The 17560-nt window shown below is 40.7% G+C and overlaps 2 protein-coding genes across 3 annotated transcripts; both read left to right on the top strand.

The window, feature by feature from the left end:
- Positions 1-459: 459 nt before the first annotated feature.
- Positions 460-8495, top strand: LOC102706174 (protein VAC14 homolog). 2 transcript variants are annotated; one of them, XM_015835467.2, is made up of 20 exons: positions 460-890; positions 992-1105; positions 1188-1256; positions 1659-1748; positions 1825-1944; positions 2032-2060; positions 2163-2305; positions 2381-2475; positions 2655-2741; positions 2847-2954; positions 3061-3152; positions 3320-3401; positions 3649-3714; positions 4244-4359; positions 4494-4614; positions 4691-4852; positions 4935-5063; positions 5427-5495; positions 7246-7512; positions 7976-8495. In XM_015835467.2, exons 1-20 carry the CDS (start codon positions 798-800, stop codon positions 8060-8062), a joined length of 2139 nt encoding a protein of 712 aa, XP_015690953.1. In that variant the 5' UTR covers positions 460-797; the 3' UTR covers positions 8063-8495. The 2 variants fall into 2 exon arrangements, with proteins under 2 accessions (XP_015690953.1, XP_006649657.1); XM_006649594.3 differs by having other exon boundaries at positions 461-890; positions 1191-1256.
- A 4031-nt stretch (positions 8496-12526) lies between these two features.
- LOC102705889 (glutamine synthetase cytosolic isozyme 1-2) lies at positions 12527-16987 on the top strand. Its single transcript, XM_006649593.2, has 11 exons — positions 12527-12689; positions 12946-12985; positions 13099-13202; positions 13420-13468; positions 14049-14155; positions 14578-14665; positions 15576-15704; positions 15816-15890; positions 16068-16159; positions 16252-16411; positions 16529-16987. The coding sequence occupies exons 1-11, from the start codon at positions 12616-12618 to the stop codon at positions 16679-16681; spliced, it is 1071 nt and encodes a 356-aa protein (XP_006649656.1). The 5' UTR covers positions 12527-12615; the 3' UTR covers positions 16682-16987.
- Positions 16988-17560: the final 573 nt, after the last annotated feature.

Genomic DNA, 17560 nt, shown 5'->3' with positions numbered 1-17560 from the left:
CTTCCAATAATGCTCACCGTACTCGTACTCCTCACACAACCGGACTATTAGGCTATCACCAAGAAACCGGAACAATAAGGCCGGAAGATATCACACGAGCAATCGGGCAGCGGCTCCTTTTCCGTGGAAAGAGAAACCTGGACACGACTCAGGGACCACCCCCTTCCCATGCACCCAGTTCACGCACCACCTTTCCCGTGTCCTTTCTAAGCCGTCCCGCCAGGCGGTCCTCCTGGACCGAGCTCACGCACCTGGGGGCCCTGTTCAATCCATTAGCTGTAAGGACGACACCCAGTCCAGCGTGCCAAACTTGCCTAGACCGAGTCTTCTGCACCGCACTCCCCGTGCCCGGAGCGCGTCCCCACTCGCCAGGCTCACTGCCCCTGGACCCACGCCCACGGGGAACATGCGCCGTTAATGGCCGCCGCAACGGTAAACGTTAGTTACCCCTGGGAAGGAGAAGGGGCAGCAGCGCCCGGATCCCCTCGTCCTCCTGCTCCTCCAGATCACACCACCGTCGTCTCCGGCCTCTCCAATCCATTGAGATAGGCTTTTCGCAAGGGGGGGTGCCCGCAAGCCGCCGGGGGTGGGCTTAGGGCTCTAGGGTTTGAGGGGCACGCCCCATCGTGGTTCTCGACGCCCTCGCCTGCTCGGGCTAGGGTTGCGTCGAAGGTCGCGGGGCGGGGGTGGGGGTGGTGGTGGGCGGGCGGTCGATGCGGCGATCGCAGGCGATCGGGAGGCTGTAGCTGGGGCTGCGGCGGCAGGGGAGGGGGATCTCCTCGGCGTTTTCTTCGGAGATGGCCGCCGACGCGCTCTCCATCATCCCGGGCGCCGTGCTGCGCAACCTCTCCGACAAGCTCTATGAGAAGCGGAAGAACGCCGCGCTCGAGGTGAGGGATTTCAGCTTGTTCGAGGGGTTCTGGTTTTGGAGCAATCGGGACGGATTTGAGTTGCATTTTTTTTTAATTTTGGCGGTGGGCGGTTTGTATAGATTGAGGGGATCGTGAAGCAGCTGGCGACGGCGGGGGAGCACGACAAGATATCAGCAGTGATCGCTCTGCTCACCAACGATTTCACCATGTCGCCCCAAGCGAACCACCGGAAGGTCTGCTTAGATCGCCGTTGTCGTCATATCTTCTGTTGTTAGGATCAGATTTGTTGAAGTTTTGCGGCCCTTTTTTTGTTAGCAGGGTGGATTGATTGGTCTTGCGGCAGTTACTGTTGGGCTTACCAGTGAGGCTGCTCAGCATTTGGAGGTGTGTTATTTATTGATTGATTGGTATTGCATTGCTAATGATTTCGCAATTTAATTAAAGTACTATTTCGTATGTGCCAAACTAAGAGTTTGGGATTTAGTATAAGATCTTGTGTAGTATTTGGTTGTAATGTTAACTGGATAAAAAGACTAGAAATTAGCTGTGTGTTTTTGATGATAGAACCTACCTGATTTCAATATACCATATATTTTTTTCCATGGATTAATATTAAGTCTAAATTGTCCACTCTGATATGTTACAGTTTTGATTGTGTTTACTTGATACATTTAATCTGTTAAGATAAGGCTATGATGGACCATGTTTCAGGCCTTCATTAATGGTGTGTTCAATTGTCAAAGTGTCATTTTGATTGCATTAAACTTTATTGCCTTCTTCTTCCAGCAAATTGTGCCTCCTGTGCTTACCTCCTTCCTGGACCAAGACAGTAGAGTTCGCTACTATGCGTGTGAAGCACTATACAACATAGCAAAGGTAAACATTTTGCTGAGCAATGGGGCATGAATTATACATTTGCTTTGCATTAACATTAGTCTTTTCTTTTATGCAGGTGGTAAGAGGGGATTTCATCATCTACTTCAACAAGATTTTCGATGCATTATGCAAGCTTTCTGCAGACTCTGATGCTAATGTGCAGAGTGCTGCCCATCTTCTTGACAGGCTTGTGAAGGTATGATTGTTCGGACAACTGATACGTCTTGTACTTACTGCATCCTTAATTAGTGCTGATAAATATTATTTATAATTTATAAACCAGGATATAGTAACTGAGAGTGATCAGTTCAGGTATGCTATATATGTAATGTACTTTTTCAATCTTACTATTATGCATAACTTAATCTAGAATTGACTTCTGATTGTTCCCTGTATCTTAATTTTGCTATTTAGCATAGAAGAATTTATACCACTTTTGAGGGAGCGCATGAATGTGTTGAATCCTTATGTGAGGCAATTTTTGGTGGGGTGGATAACAGTGTTAGACAGCGTGCCTGATATTGACATGCTTGGTTTCCTTCCTGATTTTCTTGATGGTAATGCCTCCCTTACCTTTCAACTATATTACTTACATTGACAGTTCAGCAACCATGTGTTTGTTACCCATGCAGGTCTATTTAATATGCTGAGTGATTCTAGCCATGAGATTAGGCAGCAAGCAGATGCAGCACTTTCCGAGTTTCTGCAGGAAATTAAAAACTCACCAGTAAGTCCATCATTAAAATATCTCGTCTGTATCAATCACTGAATGGTGAGATGCAATGAAGCATATGTCTTGCTTGATGAATCCCCCTTTAATAACTTTGTCATCATTTATACCACAAAAATTCATTTTCATTTTTTGGGGTATACTTCCAATGCTGATTGCCAACCTCAAATAAAAAGAATGTAGATTATGGTCGTATGGCTGAAATACTTGTTCGGAGAGCTGGTTCTTCTGATGAATTCACTCGGTTGACGTCTATCACATGGGTATTTTTTTTGTCTTCCACACTTTTTGTTATTTTTGATATAGAAATTTGAAATATATAATCCATTTTAGTACACTTCAGTAACCTTTTGTGTTGCACTCTGCAGATTAACGAGTTTGTCAAGCTTGGTGGGGAACAACTTGTTCCTTACTATGCAGATATTTTGGGAGCCATCTTGCCATGTATTTCTGATCAAGAGGAGAAGATCAGAGTGGTACTTTCCTCTGTTCTTCTTTTGACGCAGACAATTCTTGAAGTTGTAGCGTCCTTGTCTGTTGGTAGTCATTTCTGTAATCTTTACTTACTTAATTGTTGGCTAGGTTGCACGTGAAACTAATGAGGAACTTCGTGCTATAAAAGCCGATCCAACTGAAGGATTTGACATTGGAGCCATTCTCTCAATTGCAAAGAGGTTCTCTGCTCAACCACTCTCGTAGTAAATTTGGTTGTGTGCTGATGTATCCTGTGTCCAATCTTGCAAGAATGTTTGGTTCATGGTTTAAGAGTTAGAAATATGGGCAATCACTTGTAACATGGCATGTGTGAAATAACACTGTCCTTTGCCCTTCTCTATTTCAGGGAATTGAATAGTGAACACGAGGCTACTCGGATTGAGGCATTGCACTGGTTTTCCACTCTCTTAGTTCGATATCGTGCCGAGGTGCCCAATTATGATGCCTTTTGGGGCTACACAACAGTATATTTTAACAAGTTGTACCTGCATAATTTGTTCACATCTAAATTTTTAGGGACATGGTATTTTTTTTCTTCAAACCCTTAGGATTTAGTTCAATTTAAAACTCTACCCTAAAAGTTCCCAAATAAACCCCCCTCTAACATGGGCATATGCAAATTGCAGTTTAAATTCATTATAGGATGATTGATGTTAATATCTTTTTGTGTAACAGTTCTTGGCATATCTGAATGATATCTTTGATCCACTCCTAAATGCACTCTCTGATCCTTCAGATGCGGTGAGTTCCCTTACGAAGTGACTTCATCCTTTCGAGTGTTTTTGATAAGTAACTTTCACTGCCCTGTTTCGACCACTGGAGTTTCCAAAGCATATGCAATTACACAGGCTTGATTGTGCTTGCAGTATGGAAACCATACTGAGAATGTTTTTTCCAGTATTGGTGTTTGACAGGATAGAATCCATTTTCGCTTGCTGTTGGCAACAATAGAGTTTGTGTTGGTTCCCTGCCAAAAAAAGTAAACCCTGCTGTTCTTGTCATTGGATTTGTAATGTCCTCTGTGTCATAAATCTTATTGTGGATTTAGTTCTCCATTGTCGCCTGGACTTGCATAATCATATGATAGCTATAGACCACCCCCTCCCCAACCCACCCTCACACCCCAAAAGAAGCCTTGGCGAGCCACTGCATCACAGTTGACTGATGGCTGCATAGGGCTGACTATTAATATTTTTGCTAATTCAGTAAATTTGTTGTACCATATCGGTGAGCATGGCTGTTCTTAGTCACCACATTTTTACATGTGCAGGTTGTTCTATTAGTGTTGGGAGTTCATGCGCGCATAGCTGAAGAGCCTCATCACTTTCATCATCTTGTATCCTACTTAATCCACACTTTTCACAACAATCATGTTCTACTGGAGAAGTATGCACATTTCCCCACTCAAAAGTTGATTACATAGTATATGGTTCTTTGTCATTAGTTCTACTTTTAGGTACATAGTTCATTGTTACATAAACAATGCTTAGCAAACAATGGTTTATGACATACTTCTACAGACGTGGTGCATTGATAGTTCGTCAACTTTGCGTTCTTTTGGGTGCTGAAAAGGTTTATCGGAAGTTCTCTACTATTCTTCAGAGCGAAATTGACCTTGAATTTGCATCCACCATGGTTCAGGTATCTCCCACTGTTGCACATTGTACTACTTCCTAATTTAACTATAAACATTCAGTAACTGTTAAATTTCTTGTAGGCCTTGAATTTGATTTTGCTCACATCAGCCGAACTTGCTGAGCTGCGTTCTCTTCTTAAGAAAGCATTGGTAGATTCTTGTGGAAAGGACTTATTTCAATCTTTATATGACGCTTGGTGCCACTCTCCGATGGCTACAATTAGTTTGTGCCTACTTTCCCAGGTAATGACCGACTTTGCACTTTTGCAGTTTGTGTTGCTTACTTGTACACTGATCACTGGATGTTATTTTCCGATATGTGTAGGCATACAATCATGCAATTTCTGTTATCCAGTCTTTGGGAGAAGAAGACATAAATGTGAAGTTTCTGGTGCAACTAGACAAATTAATCCGTCTTTTAGAGACTCCAGTATTTGCTTACTTACGTTTACAGGTAGAGCCCCATGGTCCAATAATACATCATCTTTGTTTCATTTGGTTGATATAAAAGTATAAAACTAGTTTTTGTTGGTTTTGTTGTGTGCATCTCATCATGCGATCTATTTGAACGGTGTGAAATCTCCTAATGCTTCCACATTCAGTATGGATGCTGTAAAGCTGATATGTACTTTTTATTCAGTTTATGTGATGTGTCACTGCGTCAATAGTAGTTTATTAGTTTATGAATCTTTGATGACACGGGTTCTGTGCATTTATCTTGTTATCTTATCTTTGGTATAACAGCATGGAGAATTGACTCTTATGATACTGTTCTATATTATGTGTACTACAATAATATGTTTGATAAAATTTGCAGCTTCTTGAGCCTGGAAAGCACACTTGGCTCCTCAAAACACTTTATGGGCTCCTGATGCTACTACCTCAGGTATGCTTGTATCTTGTTTATTGTGACCCTACAGTCTTGCTTTGATAGTTTCATGCATATCTGTTTCCAAACTGAGAAGTGGAGCATTTGATACATTTAGAAAAATGGAAATTCTTGTGTGCTAAGTTGGATGTAGGTATATGCTTAGATCATCCCTATAGCAGTATAAACCTGGACAGTAGGCTAGATCTATTTTAGTTTACCTAAAGTAAGCAATCATCTTGTTGATGTGGCGATCTGATGACATGGGTGTATCACTTGTTATTAAGTTATAAGGTTTAGGCTAGCCTAGTTGCGTGACAAGTGACTTGGCGGCTACTTAGGCCCCGTTCTCCCCCCCTTCTTACTAATCCAGATTCCCTTGTTTTTTGCACGCACACTTCCCGAACTACTAAACGGTGTGGTTTTTGCAAAAATTTTCTATAGGAAAGTTGCTTTAAAAAACCATATTAATCTATTTTTCAATTTATTATAACTAATAATTAATTAATCATGTACTAATCTATTACCATGTTTTCCGCGCCGGATAAGTTGAACGCGGCCTTAGTCATTTTGGTTTTGACTAGAATGGCAGTTGCTGATCGCCTGCTACAAATGCTGATGGTGAAGCGGTCTGCTTGCAATTCGCTGTTGTCATCAATAAGACAATAACTCTGCTTATTCTCCTTCCTCACCCTAAGTCATTCTGTTGTTGCTACTTTTGCTGCTCCTCGTGGCCCAAATAGCTGCTCCGGGACACTCCAAACTCTTAAGCTTCTAAGGGCACCTCCAGGTCCTCCTCCTACTGATGTGGCGTGGTCATGATCTGGTTGGCAAACAGGACAAAGCTGATAGGGAGAAGTTGAGGTAGCTGATAATGTGGGGGGAAGCTGAGAGAGAATAAATGACATGGGGCCACAGAGAGGTGGGAAGCTATATATATGAGAGGAGAAACCACCTTGGGAAGCATATTGGCCCCATCTGTTTGCTTATGCTTATGCTTATTACCCAAAATTTCAATTTTAAAACTTAAATTGGAGTTGATTTTAGGGTTTTTTTTTGTCGTACTTTATATTTTCAGCATTTGCTTTTAGATCACTGAGAACATGTATATAAAAGTTTTACCCACAAATTATTTTTTTAATCAATAATAAGCCGTTTCGCTTATACTTATGAAAAGCAAAAAGATGAGGCTGATAAGATAGAGCTGGGCTACCCCACCTGATCACTTCTTCTGTTCCAGAGGACAAAAACCCACCGCACGAGTCTCAGTGAGAGACTGAGCTGGCTTGGCCCAACTGGCTACCTCTTCTCTCCCCTTCTTTTGTTTAACCAATCACCAGTACCATCTCTGCTCTGTGCAGCATGCATGGCATTCTGTTGCTAACATAACCACTGCCTCTTCCTCTTCCCCTCCATTATTCTAGCATCATGCTTTTCAACTTGCATAGGCCGTTCAAAGTGAGGAACCCAACTAAGTTAGTATGCGATGGTTCACATGTGACATGCCCATCCATGATTTTGGGGAGACAACCTGTTTCCTCACTCCTCAAGTAAAACTGCGGTTTCAGGTTCTGAGGTAGTGATTATCAGTCATCTTTTCATTCTTCAAGCCAAACAGGACACTTTCACCAGATTCTGTGGGAAAGGTTCTGTTTGTGTAAACAATCTTATGTGTCCCTCCAGGTTCTTACAGTCAAAGGAAAATTTTCAATTAGCACTTTTTTAAGTAGTTCTGGAATTGATGACTGAGCTTTATGTCTTTATGCAGCAAAGTGCAGCCTTTAAGATCTTGAGAACTCGACTGAAGACTGTGCCTTTCAGTGAAAATATCAAACGCACATCTTCAGCAAATCCATACTCTCAGATTCTACAAGTGACAGAAGATGGCAATCGAAATCAAGATACTCAGAATTACAATGCAATAAATTTCCCATCCCGGCTCCACCAGTTTGAGAGCATGCAGCAGCAGCACAGAGTCCATCTGAAGAATCAACTGCAATCCCGAAAATCTGCTTCAGCTGTAGCATTATCGCAGGTAATTTTCATTTGCACATATCTGATAATGTTATATACTTATAAGTAGTTGCTTTCCCCATTATTGTAACTAGATCTTTAATTGTGAACTTAAAATGTTCCCTTAGCTTTTAAAAGCTTTTGAAAATTGAGAGTTTCTATGATAACTGTAAATAGTTCTCACTGCAGATATATTAAATATTCTGTTGGTCTACCTGAATAAGCGCTGCATATAAAGATTCTGCATAAGATATTCTAATATAACATTTGTTAGTCCCTTTGAATTTGTACTAACATGCTGTTTCCCAGAAACCTGACTATTTTCAGAAATCTACAGCTGCAACTAGGAAAAGCCGCTATTGAATTTGATTGTGCATCATAGTTTTGCACGCAAACCTTCATAACTTAGTGAAACAAAGGTTGCCACTAGGATGCTTATTCTTTGATAGGAAGACTGGTAGGTAACTTCTGTGAATTGCATGCAGGAAATTCAAAGATTCGAAGAAGCACATTCTTCCTCAACATCAGAGATTAGCAGGCCCCCTTCGAGAACATCCAGAGGCATTTCATAATGCATTTGGTTGATTGTGATGTATAATACATTTGCAGGACGCGTCGTCACAAATTTGTTGGGGCTTGGTTAGTCTCCTTAATTTTTTTTTTCAAAGGAGGTTCACAGGGTACATAGAGTGTAATCTTTTTGTTTGGTTCCTAGATTTTGTCATGGGATGGCCATTATTTGTTGGAGAAAGCTCGTTTCCCTCTCTTCAGCCATTCTTTCCTCTTTTCTTTTAGCTGTTTCACTGCTCATGTGGTTTCTGTAATTTTTCAATTGAAGGCCAATGAGCAAAATAGTATTTGGAGATGTCACGACTGTTCTGCTTATCAACTCCAATAAATTAGTGATGCAATGTAAATTTTGGTTCGTAGCTCGTACACCATCTGTAATTTTCTACCCAATCATCAAACCGTGAACGTTTACATGCATTTTTTTTCTTATTTGTTATCATCAAATGCATTTCACTGCTTAAAGGGGGGAGTCTTGAAATTCACCATGTTATTTTTGACATCTTCAGCTCTGCCATGGATATATTATTGTTCGCCGCGCATTTTTATTTAATTCTTCATTCGTAAACTGATGGGCTGCTATTTTTAAATGATAGGTAGGCGATTTCTTTTACAGAATATGCCCTGTGATGCTAATCTGCTCAGAGTAAATTGAATACATTGACTTTGGTCATTGCAACCTTCATATTACATTTATCGCTATTGACTATTGTGACATCATTTAGTACCGTGGTTTACTTGACTTGTTTGTTTCAGTTTAGTTCCAGCGTAGCATTCATGATATGGGGCTGAGCGGATTAACGGTTGTATCACTGACTGGCGCGAAGCTTCATTGATGCATAGAAAGACATACGAAATGGCTTGTCTTTTTTTTTGCTTCATTGGCTTTCTGCACATAACCATGCAGCTAACCAATCAGCCTTGTGCAATGTCTGATGGTCCCACGATTCGCAGCGGAATATATCCACGGTACAAATTCTGGTCTCTATTTGCAAAAAAGCTCTACTAGACTGAGCATGGCTGGTCCTAGTTCATCCATGAGGCACATTTCTATCCAATCCTGTTGGTCAAACGTGCATCGTCGATCTGGTGGTTCTAAGCCACCCCCTTCTTTTTACCCCTCCCTCTCTTTTGCCTTGGTCTTCGCTGTTCGCACATCTTTCTTCTGCACAGTCCCGAACGAATGCCTGGCCATTGGAAATGCCACTTCGATTGGCAGATCGATCGAACATGGATGGATGGTGCATCCCTGGCGCAGCCAACTGCCGTCCATTTTTCTTTTGTTTCCTGTCTCCAGCATCAGATCTGATTGGCTCACCTGACCTTGCTGATGGTTTATCCCAGTTGTTTTCCTCTTTGATCCACACTAAGTTCTCTGCAGCCAGATGGGTTTTTGTCAGTTTCCAATATGTTAATGTTAGAGGCCTGTGATTGTATATTAGACAAAAAAAGCATTTACCATATGATAACATTCGATATGAAGCCATGTAGCAAATTGGCTGAACGAAGAACACAAATTCGTCTCAGCATCAGATAGTTTTGTTTTAGAAGTATATAAGTTGCTTATAGAGCTACTGTTCGATCACATGAATTAGGATTATAAGAACTGGGAAAAAACAGTGCATGTGGAATTGTAGTTAATTGACAAGGTCTTGATGGGGATAGGTTGGACAAAATGAGGAGTATCTTCGTTGACCTTTCTTCATAAAAATAATAGTTGCCATCTAGTAAACTAAGAACAAAACTGTTGGGAAGTAGATTCCTTGGCCAATTGGGACAAGCCAGTGATGCAAGGAAGATGCAAGATTCTGCACAGAAAAATGGGTAGCAAACAACAATTTGAGTTCTTTGATGCAAACAAATAGACATAAACTAGCTAATTTGTTCTTTGGGTCCCCGCAAAAAATAATTCCTTGGGAGAACAATGTCACACCTTGGCAATTGGCATGACTTCTGTGAGCCTAAAGGGTCATCAATCTGGAGATCTCATGTCCAACCTTGACAGCTGAGTTGCCCCCATATGAACATATAAATGGTTGTAGGCTTGTTGCGTAATATATCCAAGATTAAACAAAACTGCAAAATGAGAAATATCAAAGATCACCTGCACTTTCTGCTAACATAAGTTAGAAATTGCAGAATATCTGTAACTGTAAGCATGACAATCCAATCCGAAGTCACTAATATAAAGAAGAGAACTGAGTTATCTGGGCTGCAAAGGAGATAGTCCTAAATGCAAAGGAAGCTGCTAAACTCATTTGGGATTTGACACAAGACATAGTCATGCATCTTCAAGAATATGCACTGACCTTGATATTAGCGAGAATGTAACAAAATGCATCCTGTCTTAATCTTAACAACAATGATTGTAGACATGTAAACGGGGACCAAAATGCTTAAAACACAAATAGTTCGTCGAGAGTCACACATCAGATGATGCTATTTTATGCAATGCAAAGTCAATTTCTTAAAACAACAGGCCGAGAAGAGAAAAGAAGAGCAAGAGAGATAGATGCAAAGTCAACCAATGCGGTGAATGGAAGACGTTTGAGATGCTACAAGTAGATATTTTTAAAAACCGTTTGCTGTTTTTTAGAACCTGGCAGTTGTAGATACCATTATAGAATCAAGGAGTCCAGATTGGATGAATAAGTTGAACAGATCAAGGAACATACTAAGATCGGAGCTAAATAATAATAATAACGTCCCGGCCCCGCTTTGAGAATATTGAAGCAAAAGTTCTGCTTCTTTATGCTTATAGATAAACTCTGATATGTCATCAATCCGATTAATAATAATCAGTGTTTTATCCTCAATTCTTAGGTTATAAAACCTTGTGTCATTTCCTTTAAAGAACTCGTCATAAATTAGCAAATCATTGACATTTTTGAGTGTATGCAACGGCCGTCGTCGGTTTTAACATTTGACAAGTAATGATCTATGCAAATACAGACCAGAAATGTGACGAACCAACCTATGATCATTGTCACCTTGAGGTCAACAGTTAAAAAGAAAAGATTCCGTGGATCAATTGGTGATCACTTATATAAATTTATTGGCTGATGTCTACTATTGGAGGCCTGATAGATACATCAAACCTCTACCTCCTGTATTTCTATGAACAGACAAGAAGCAAAGAGAAAAGACGTCGCTCTTTTTGGCTAGATCGATGTCACTCCAATTCTTTGTTTTTGTCATGGATATACCGTTATTGGTTAACCGGAAGCATCATTCTTGATTACTTGTGAAAACCGAAACTTACAAATGAAAAGCTGTTACAATTTGTACTTCTCTATAAGAGCTATTCTACTCTAAAATCCTAAGGTCACAAAATTAAGTATGCACGCTCGGCAAAAAAAAAAAAGAAAAAAAATTAAGTATGCACCAGTCATTAGCAATTCAGATTCCAGACAACTACAAGTGACCATCCAACAGAACATGGGGAACAGCACGACCAATTCCTATTTCTACACATTAGTATCAAGCGTTATTTCGATTGATAAATAGTATGTTTAAGAACCAAGACATTTTTTTCTTCTCCCCGTTATTTCTCTTTGTTTCATTTTCAAGAAAAAAAATAGGGCCTGGATATTCTTAGGTCAACACCGGAAAAAACTAATGATCACGTCGACTCTGAATTATTTAAATCAATGTAACTCAAATGACACCTAATCAAAATGAATGTGCAAGCATAAAAAGCAAGCTGTTTTGTATTTTAGTTGCACAATCTTGTTTACTTAGAAACACTTTCCCTCATTATTTGGAAAACGGTTCCTTATATTTTGCTGATAATAACATGCTTTAGGAAATACGGACACGCACAAGCACAATGCTCACGGAATTCATGAATTGGATATTAAATGAATAGAAAAAAAGAAGAAGAAGAAAAAGAATTGGATCCTGAACATATTGTTTTTGCTATTTTAACCATGTTCTTTTTAAATAATAGTGGCAAATTATCAGAGGACGATTGTAACAATATATTTGTAAATAAAAAATAATTCTAAATAAAACTCATATATATATATATATTCTTATCTATCTAAAATATAACTAGCAGAAGTGAAAAAAACGGGGCTGTCAGTTTATCACCAGGGTACTGCCTGGCTAGTGGTTACGTGTGGTTATGCCTCTACTTTCTCCCTGAAAATACTGCAGCATCGTCTCAAGTTGAGATGATTACTCCAATTTCTTGCCACACCAGAGGTAACCCGTTCCCATAATTTTTGTTTAAAGATAAAGCTAAACACAAACGCTACTATCTTTTTAAACGGCCAATATGGAAAATACTTTCTCCCTGAAAATACTATCTTTTTGTTCAAATAGCTGAAAAAAGAAACAAAATTTCAATCCCTCCGAGTGATACCTGCCCTTACTTCGCTATCAACGTTTGCGATCTGCGGCTTGCGAGAAACCCATAGGTAAACTTCTCTCCTCCTGGCCGGTATAAATATCCCTCGCCTCTCCCGGTTTTCTCCTCATCCCCTGCCTCCTCTGCTACACCTCATTGCATCTTGCTCAGCCAGATTCGCTCGTGTTGTTGGGTCTGCTTTGAGCAATGGCCAACCTCACCGACCTCGTTAACCTCAACCTCAGCGACTGCTCCGACAAGATCATCGCCGAGTACATCTGGTTCGTCTCCTGTGCTTTTGATCTGTTCTTCATCTTGTACGGTCTTCTTTTCTTCATCTGCGGTAGCAGTACTGCTGCACTGGGCGCGTTCTGCGGAGATGCTAGATCGTGTCTCTGTGCAGCCTTGATCTCAAATTCCCTATTTATGATCATGGCTCGTGACAACCCACTTCCTGAATTCAACCGCCAATCAGACTTACGTACCAAGTTTCTTTGATGTTTTCTCATGTAAAAATGCATCTTATTTTCTGTTCAGGGTTGGAGGATCTGGCATAGACCTCAGGAGCAAAGCGAGGGTCCGTATGTTTATCTCCAACACACAATCCTGGACTCATTACGCTCACTAATTCATACTACTTGCAACTCTGAATTTTCTCAACAATTTTTGTTCTTGCCCTTCATCGAGCAGACCGTGAAAGGCCCCATCACCGATGTGAGCCAGCTGCCGAAGTGGAACTACGATGGTTCCAGCACCGGGCAGGCTCCCGGAGAGGACAGCGAAGTGATCCTCTAGTATGGCCTTGTTCTGCTCGTCTCTTGATGTTTGAGCAATTTTACGGTTCTTGATACCTCCTAATACTTAAGGTTTCAAGAGGTATCAAAATTTACATAGAAAAAATAATACCTTCGAAGAACTGTAGAATTGCAAATTGCTCTTGATGTTTTCACCTTGTAGAGTACTTAGGTTCGTTGTTGCTTACGCGGCTTTTACCTCTTCTTTGCTTTGAAGCCCTCAAGCCATTTTCAAGGACCCATTCAGGAGGGGTGACAACATCCTTGTAAGTTCCTCTCACTCTTGTACGTTTTTTGCTTTTGTAACTCATGATACAAGGACACTTTATAATGGCCAAAAGGAAGGGAATAAAAGGTGCTTTGCAAACAAAACCCAATATTTATGGTAGATAGGTTTTGAAATAAAAAGTGTTTGTTTCAGGTAGTTTTAACCTTGTTGAAATCTGTCTTGGTTTGTGAAAAAATTATGAACATGCTAAGTACTAATTTTTAGATAATAGGAGCTTTATTGAACTAAATTACATCAAGATGATATAACCATCTGATAACAAATTCAGTGCCATAAAAAAACGCTGATTGATGTAGACATGTCAAAAAAAAAAAATTCTTGCATCATTAATTGGCATGCTCGTACTTTGGAGAATTTGAACCTTTTTAAAATTTCCATAAATTAGCCTGTTTGAAACGGTAGCCATAAATAGCTTACGTATGTAAGCTGCTAAAACTGAACTTCAGCTTAAGCATAACATCATAGCCCCCAATTTTTTCAACCGTATTGAGAAGTAGTAGTAGCTTTTGCTTAAAGTCGTTGGTTTGCTTAATAGTTTTTGGTTAATGTTCCTATAGGTGATGTGCGACTGCTACACGCCACAAGGTGAGCCAATCCCCACTAACAAGAGGTACAATGCTGCCAAGATCTTCAGCCACCCTGATGTAGCTGCCGAGGTGCCATGGTAAGAATCCATCTCTCCAGGTTTTGCAGTGGCTTAATTGAAATTTTAACTCCGTTGTTGAAGAATTTCCATGTTATCAATAAACACGACCATGTAGGAAGTTTCACGTTCTAAAATGACCACGTATTCAATTGGCACTACATTGTAATATGCACCAGGTGATTAAATTACATCCAACACAACCCACTACAGTAATTTATAGTAGTAACAATCTAGATCAATTTTGTTGACACAGATATGATATAGTGTAAAATTTAGTTTAGCAAATAGAGAAATACAAAAACAAAAGCTTCAGAAAAGTTTTGGAAGGACTACCTACCGCCATATCTGGAGGATCCCCAAAGGACCCAAACTATATCTACTTTCAACCTTATCTGCTTACCATTCTCATCTCATCAGGTTATATCTCTGAATTCAAACAGGTACGGTATTGAGCAGGAGTACACACTCCTTCAGAAGGATGTGAACTGGCCCCTTGGCTGGCCAGTTGGTGGCTACCCTGGCCCACAGGCAAGAAATCACTGCTCAAAATCTTCATATACTTTAACGTTCACCTGCTGAAAATTATATAAAACTAAGTTATCTGATGTATGCGAATGTGATGTTAAAATTTGAAAAAAAGGGCCACATTTGCAGTTTTTTTATTGATATGATAGTTGACTTTATATATCCCATATGAGCCTCCGGTGCATTTTACTGTTAGTATTATACTACCAGTAGAAAAGTGTATTTTTGTATTTTATTAATTACTTGATTAGTAGTATTTTGTAATTTTGTTTTTTCGCAATAAAGATCACAATAAAATGTACGATATTATCCCTTTAAATTTATACTGCACTTAATATTGTTGGTAGTATAATTTAATCACAGCCGCCGATAAAAAAGATCAACGATATGGATTAAATTCTACTACCAGTACATTAGTCAGCTCCATCCCATATATACTAGATCAAATAAAAACGCTAGGCTTCGATCAAGCCACTCCACTGTTACATCAATTTCATTAGGAATCAAGAATCTTTTAACAATACCCTCTAAGATATGGTTAGTCCAAGGTACGGAACAACATAATTTTGTTTTTGGAAAAAAAATTCTATCTCAGTTTCTTTTTCATGTATTTTCTGATCAGGAAAAATTTAAAAAATATGTTAGTTATTTTGAAGTTATTCTAATTAATCTCATTAACACAAAAATTTTCAATTATTCATCTACTACTGGAATATTTTATCGGTGCAAATTAGATTTGGATAGAAGGATACATTCCGAAAAATTTTCGAGTCACTAAACTGCCTCTTCTCTTGAGCCTTATAGTAGGGACTAAAATCAAAACAAACAGCTCTATTTCCACGTGTAGAATTATCAGGAAAAAAAGGATTTCTCTGTAATTTTTCTGAACTTTGTTCTGCAATTTTGTCTGCAGGGACCATACTACTGCTCTGCTGGTGCCGATAAGGCGTTCGGCCGCGACATCGTGGACGCCCACTACAAGGCCTGCATTTACGCCGGCATCAACATCAGTGGCATCAACGGGGAAGTCATGCCCGGCCAGGTACTCCCAGCCTCCTTCTTCCCTTCATCTCATCGGGCTCTACCTTCGTATGGCACTTGAACGCGACGGGTTGATGCGGCCCTAATTCTGAATCGGATTCTGTGGTGACAGTGGGAGTTCCAAGTTGGCCCGTCAGTTGGCATCGCCGCTGCTGACCAAGTGTGGGTTGCCCGCTACATCCTCGAGGTACAAATCGTATCCTGATATTATATTATTCTCAGCAGCAGCTTGATCGATTGGAATAAGCATCGAGACAAGTACTGAGCAATATATGTTCCAGCTCTGAAATGCTACAGTACAACTTGCTAAAATTATCTACGCTGAGATTAAGCTAAAATAAATTTGTGGTTGATTCATCTCCAGAGGGTCACAGAAGTGGCCGGAGTCGTGCTCTCGCTCGACCCAAAACCGATTCAGGGTGACTGGAACGGCGCTGGCGCCCACACCAACTTCAGGTAAGGAGTCGTGCACTACAGCACTAGCAGCAGCAACTAGTTCTGTGTTTCTGTGTGTGTGGCTGATGCGTGAGCGTGTGTGCATTTTGCAGCACCAAGTCGATGAGGGAGCCGGGAGGCTACGAGGTGATCAAGAAGGCGATCGACAAGCTGGCGCTGAGGCACAAGGAGCACATCGCCGCCTACGGCGAGGGCAACGAGCGCCGCCTCACCGGCCGCCACGAGACCGCCGACATCAACACCTTCAAATGGGTACGTGCGCGACATGCGTCGCCCACCGCCGGCGCCGCCGCCGATCGCCTCGTTCTCGTCTGACCGACCGACTGACCATGAGATATCTTGTTTTTTTTTTCTCCTATATATGTGCAGGGCGTGGCGAACCGCGGCGCGTCCATCCGCGTGGGGCGCGACACGGAGAAGGAGGGCAAGGGGTACTTCGAGGACAGGAGGCCGGCGTCCAACATGGACCCCTACGTCGTCACCGGCATGATCGCCGAGACCACTCTCCTCTGGAAAAACTAAGCCTGCCTCTCGTGCATTTCTGCCGCCGTTCGTTCGGCCGTTCCCCCACCCAAAAAAAGGAAAAAACAAACAAAAAAACGTACGCTTTGCATCAGCCCGTGATGTGTCAACGTTGGATTCCGGTCTCGGTTTCTTCCTTGCCGTGGCGTCGTCGACGAGGTTCCTTTTAATTTTACTACTAGCTGTCCTGTTCAACCAGTGTCATTTTGTGTACCCTGAATAATAATAATGCTTGTAAAACGGATTTACTTTTTCCGTAGGGACGGATGTTAAGTTCTTAATTTCCTATATTGTGATTTATGGAAACCGCTGTCCTTTTTTTTTTTTGGTTTGTCGGTTTGTTCGATGGTTTCGATGTTGTCCACTCTTTACATGTCAGCTTGACTGATGCGAATAACTTTGATGGATGGATGAAAACGTCTGTGCCAAATGGGCTAGGTTGAGAGTAAGCGTGTTGCATCTTAAAATAGAAGAAAAAAACAAACTGCTTGATATATATGCAGCAGTACAGCCTTAAAAGTGCAACCCTATCACATCTTATCCGTATGCAACGACCGGCAGAATAATAACATGTACCCACGCTTCTCTTTAATCTTCGGCCCTTCTTTTCTCCTTTGATCGATGTACGCCTGTTCTGAACAAAGGCGGATGGGTGATTGCTTGACATTTTAGGAAAAAACGAACGATATATTTATAAATAAAAAATAATTTATAAATAAATTTTTTATATACGCTAGTAAAATGGAAAAGAGGAGGGTTTGAGTCTTTTTGGAAGAAAAAAAACCCTAAAATCAACTCGGAATTTAAGATTGAAAATTTAATGGTGGCTTATAATTAAGCAAAAACGAAAAGATACAGCGTGGGAGCCTTCTAGGACAA

The sequence above is a fragment of the Oryza brachyantha genome, chromosome 3 (assembly GCF_000231095.2).
Source record: "Oryza brachyantha chromosome 3, ObraRS2, whole genome shotgun sequence".
Taxonomy (NCBI): domain Eukaryota; kingdom Viridiplantae; phylum Streptophyta; class Magnoliopsida; order Poales; family Poaceae; genus Oryza; species Oryza brachyantha.
This window is presented reverse-complemented; position numbering and strand designations above follow the sequence as displayed.